This window comes from Cebus imitator, unplaced genomic scaffold, assembly GCF_001604975.1.
Source record: "Cebus imitator isolate Cc_AM_T3 unplaced genomic scaffold, Cebus_imitator-1.0 Scaffold384, whole genome shotgun sequence".
Taxonomy (NCBI): Eukaryota; Metazoa; Chordata; class Mammalia; order Primates; family Cebidae; genus Cebus; species Cebus imitator.
Window position 1 is genome coordinate 1397857 of NW_016107699.1, and position 4707 is coordinate 1402563.

The 4707-nt window shown below is 67.2% G+C and overlaps 1 protein-coding gene across 16 annotated transcripts in view; it reads right to left on the reverse strand.

Moving 5' to 3' along the window:
- BRSK2 (BR serine/threonine kinase 2) overlaps positions 1–4707 on the reverse strand; it is a 28835-nt gene that overhangs the window by 14081 nt on the left and 10047 nt on the right. For 9 of the 16 annotated variants that reach the window (XR_001818826.2, XR_001818823.2, XR_001818824.2 and 6 more), the window contains exons 12-14: positions 2963–3028; positions 1007–1067; positions 44–251 (exon numbers count right to left, since the gene is read on the reverse strand). Coding sequence is in view for 11 of the 16 variants with exons in the window: in XM_037731130.1 (XP_037587058.1) it covers positions 44–251; positions 1007–1067; positions 2963–3028 (335 nt within the window). In the remaining 5 variants the exon portion in view is untranslated. The remainder of the gene's footprint in view (positions 1–43; positions 252–1006; positions 1068–2962; positions 3029–4707) is intronic. The other 7 variants (XR_001818825.2, XR_001818827.2, XM_037731131.1 and 4 more) reach the window with 1 other exon arrangement.

Here is a 4707-nt window from a genome sequence, read left to right on the forward strand (position 1 = left end):
CGCTCTCCCAACTTCACTCTGGCACCTCCGGGCAGACACTCACCTTGCAGTTTCCGGCGGTGGAAGCGGGGTGAGCCCAGGAAGCTGTTCTTGATGGAATTGAGCCTCGCCCTCCATGGCACCCCTCCGACGCTGGGGCTGGATGGTGGCGTGGGGTTGGGCGTGCCAGCCGGGCTCTCCTTTGGCGTGTGGACAGGTGTCCCCTTGGGGGTGGGGAGGGGACTGCCCCTCGGTGAGGGGTGAGGGGTCACCTGTATGGTGGGGACAGATTTGGTGTTTGGTTCAGTCCCAGTGGGTAGGGGCCGAGGAGGCACCCGCAGAGCAGGCGGGCCCAGGGGTGGTGCCAGCTGGGGACCGAGGCTGGCAGCAGGAGGCCGAGCTGGGGTGCTGGCCGGGAAGGGGTTGGACTTGGTGCCCTGCAGAGGCTTGTCGGTCAGCTTGGCCTTGCACGGCAAGGTCTGGGTCTTGGGGTCGGGCCGCGGGGCAGCCTGCGGAGGGAGGACGTGTCCAGGCCTCGAGGCGCTCCCACAAGCTTCGGGCTCCTCGGAGGTGGCCAGGGGGCGGGCCACGAAGGGCAGTTCGGGGGGCGGGGGGGGCAGGACAAGCTTCCTAATAGGCTACAGGAGGCGCAGGGAGTGGGCAGGGTGGGGGCAGCCGCGAGCATGCGCAGTGCAGTCCCCAGCATGCACATCGCCCAGGAGAACCAGAAAGAAGCAGGAGGGCGGGGAGCGGGAGGCAGGGAGGCAGGCAGGCACGAGCGGGAGGGGTCGCCACAAAAGAAAACAAGTGACACACAAGAATACAAACAAAACAAAACAAAAGAACGTGCAGTTAGAGCAGCCCTCGCGCAAAGCAGCAGCCGCCATCGGAGCTCGGGCGTGGGGGCCGCACCGCCTGCTTGCGTGCCTGGGGCTGCTTCCCAGGGTCCGTGGAGGCCTGCCCCCACCCGGCACACGCTGACTGGGAGGGTTGGGACTTCTGCATCTGAGCTGGGGGGATCACTCACCCGGGGGCTGCTGAGTGGGCTGGTGGAAAGGCCTGAGGAGGCACCGCTGATGGACCGAGACCTGGGGGTCACAAGGTACAGGGCCACGGCTCAGCCAGGTGCAGCGGAGTAGCAGGCACTGGGCTCTGCTCCCCCCAGGAAAACCCTCCAGGAGGCCTGGAGCCCGGGTCAAGAGCCCCGAGGGCCTGCTGCATGCCCTGCCAGTTCCAGGAGGACCCAGGGCGCCTGGCTGTGCCCAGCCCCACTGGGGCCCCCATCAGAGCCCACATGTGGGGGCCACCCCATGCCAGCCACCCAGGCACAGCACAGCGTGCAGCACCCTACGGCCACGGCAAAGGACAATCTGGGTGGACAGAGGGACGAGGGGACTGATGGGGGCTTCCTGGGAGCTGTATCTGGCCCCTTCTACTCCAGGCCTCATGCTGGCTCCAGCCTCCCATGCCCCAGCTGCCAAGCCCCCATGGCTGAGCTGTCACAGGGTCTGCAGCCTGGCCTCACGTCCACACCTGCCCATGAGGTGCCTGGGTCAGCAGCCAGCCCTCTCCTTGCCCAGAGCCTGAAGGGCCTGGGCAGAGCCAGGCTGGGGTGGCTGTCGGTGGGTCTGGTGAGGCCCTGTCCCACCTCTGCCTACTCCGCAGGAGGGAGGCCCTGGCCCGGTGTACCGGGCTGAAGACGCTGCTGTGCAGCCACCCAGCCCGCCACCCCACCTCGTGCAGGGACCAGGGCAGCTGTCTGTCACCAAACAGACTAAGCCAGTGCCCATGCACCGGGGCACTCGCCATCCTTGGAGGAGGGAAATGCAGGGAGAGACTGACACGGCCACCGAAGAGAAAAGGACAGAAGAGTAGAAGACCACCTGCGCTGCCCACCAGGATGCCCACCGCCAGCTGGCCACGAGGGGCCTTCCTGGCCCACAACATGGCCCAGGCTCTGGACTGTGCGGAGCGCTGCAGGGGCCAGCGCCCTGAGCCCACACCAGCCACGAACCTGGCTCCCGGACACCTGGGGGCTAGGCCCCACGGCGACGGCCCTCCAGCTTCCCCACCAGACGCAGCCAAGGGGCAGGGAGGCAGCGGGGACCCCATGCCCAACCCAGCCTGCCTGGGCCAGGTGGCACCCAGGGCTGGGACTGCACCCAGAACCATTAGGGGCTGGGCTGGGAGCTGTGGACGGCCCTCATGGGGCAGCAGCCACTGGCGAGACCCTGAACCTGTGGCTCCTGCCGAGCCCGCCCAGAGCCCATGAGGAAGATAGAACAGGCGCCAGAGGCCCCAGGTGGAGGGTCCGAGCCACCGTGCTGTCCAGCCAGGCAGCCACTGGGAACAGTGAGCTACCATTGCTGGGGCAGGGGCAGGGGCAGGGGCAGGAGAGAGGGCGCCAGCCCCAAGGGCAGCCAGGACAGCAGGGTGGGGACACATGGGCAGGGGTCACAGGCAGGCACGGGGCTGATACTCAAAGAGAAGAGGCTGGACTGGCAGCCAGCCCAGCGGGCAGCAGCCGTGGGATTCGGTGCCACCTGCCCAGGCTCAGGAGACTGGCCCCAGGCAGAGGCCTCTCGGTGGCGCCTCCCACCCTCCTCAGCTCCTGCGGGTTGGCACAGGACCGCTGCTCCGCTTCACCTCTGGCTGGCCCCAGGGGTAGCAAGGCCACGGCAGCATGCTGGATGTAGCCCAGAGGCTGGTAGGAAGCGTGGCACAGCCTTCGGCCACACAGGACTCTAGACCAGGCCCTGGGAGCCACGGTGCGTGGGCGCCGGCCTGGCCTCAGCAGTCCCACCCCTCCTCCTTGGCCTCTGCGCAGCCTAAGGGCCCTTCCCTGGCTTGCTGGCCGGCTCCACTGCCGCAGGGGCCCTGCGGCCCAGCCCGCCACCAGACCCGCCCATTTGCCTGCCCGGACTGAGGCAGGACGGCGAGTCTGGGGCTGGGAGGTGCCGGGACGGGTGGTCAGGGTGTATACCTGTCTTCTTTGCTGAATTGGGGATGGGCCTCAGCGATATCCAGGCTTTTACTGAACATTGCTTTACTACAGCAGGAACAAAGCGAGAAAACACAGTTACTGGCGGCCACACGTGGGCACAGTCGGCCAGGGCCTGGGCTACACCAGGCGAGAACTCCATGCGGCTCTGAGGCCCGGGCATAGCCCCCTGAGCCCAGGCCGGTGCACAGAGATGGTGAGAGAGGAGGCCGGGCCGGACAGCACGCCCCGCACCTGTGACTGCTGGGCAGGGTGGCCTGGGCGGCCCCACCCCAGCCCCCAGGACCCCTGCGTCCCTAGTCAGCAGCCCCGTGTGGCCCAGCACCGAGTGGCTGGATCTCTGCCGACTGCACAGATGGCCACGCCAGGAGCGGAGTCTGGCTAGGACATGCCAGGACTAGTGGCTTCCGGAGGCCCTGCAGTGGTCCACACCTCGGCCCATCCCACGCCTACCCCAGGCAGCCAGACCTGGGAGCTGCAGCAGAGACCAAGAGGGCAGCCTCCCACACCACTGACCGGAGGCCAGGCGGTGGGGTGTCAGGGCCTGCCCTGTGGGGTCAGGAGAGCCCTGTGGAGGCGCCATGCAGGCAAGAGGCAGGCGCAGGGCTGGGGGTTGAGGTGCACCTGTGACATGCAGCCGCTGAAGGTCAGAGCCATGGAGTGGAGACTGGAGGCTCCCGGCTGACCCCTGTATGGGGGCCAAGGCCGTGACTGACTGCACCCTGGGAAGGAGGTTCCAGGGGGCTGGGACCCGAGGTTGGAGGCTGGGCCAGCCTGGAACCCTGGGGAGGGCCTGGGACTCCCAGAGGGCCATGGCCTGGGAGCCGGCGGAACTGGGACCACCAGTACAACGGCCAGGGCTGGGGCTGGAACAAGTTTACCTTATGGCTGCCAAGCTACCTCACCGTTCCTCAGTTTCCCCCAAGTTCCCAAGGAGCAGGCCTAGCTTGTCCCGGCACCCAAATCCTCAGTACAAGGAAGAGGCCCTGGGGTGCTGAGATCCAGACCACAGGGTGGACTGGAGTCTGCCTGGGCTCCCAGACCTCCGGCTGTGCTCCCCACAGGCTGGAAGGCCCCACCTGGCGAGGGATGCTTGGGCTCATCCCTGAGAGGCCGCACCAGCTCCAAGGATTTGCTGAGGGCCTTGTGCAGGCAGCCTGGCCCTGCCCCCACCCAGCAGAGGCACCACTGGGCCTGGGTGCCCTTTCTCCGGCCACGGGTCTTGTCAGGGCAGCCCACACCTGCTCCTCACTGCCGAGTTCTGTGATGTCCCTGGCCACACACATCACACTTGCCACCCAGAGACAGGCCCAGCGTTGCTCGGGCCAAGGGGATGGGCTAGCTGGGCCGATGGCTTTGAAGCATGACGTGACCATATCACAGCTCAGCCTGGCCAAGCTTGGGTCAGGTCAGCCCAGCCCAGCCCTGCCCTGCCCTGCCAGCTCAGCCCTGCCCAGCCTGGCTCAGCTCAGCTCAGCCAAATCCGGTTCAGCCCAGCTCAGCCCTGCCCTGCCCAGCTCAGCCCTGCCCTACCCAGCCCAGTTCCGCTCAGCCCTGCTCAGTCGTCTAGTTTAATACAGCCCAGCTTGGCCCAGCTGAGTCCATTCTAGCCCAGTCCAACCTAGCTTAGCCTAGTCTAGTCTAGATCAGACCAGCCCCGCCCAGTCTAGCCCAGTGAAACCCAGTCCAGCCCAGCCCAGCCCCAGCCCAGCCCAGCCCAGCCCAGC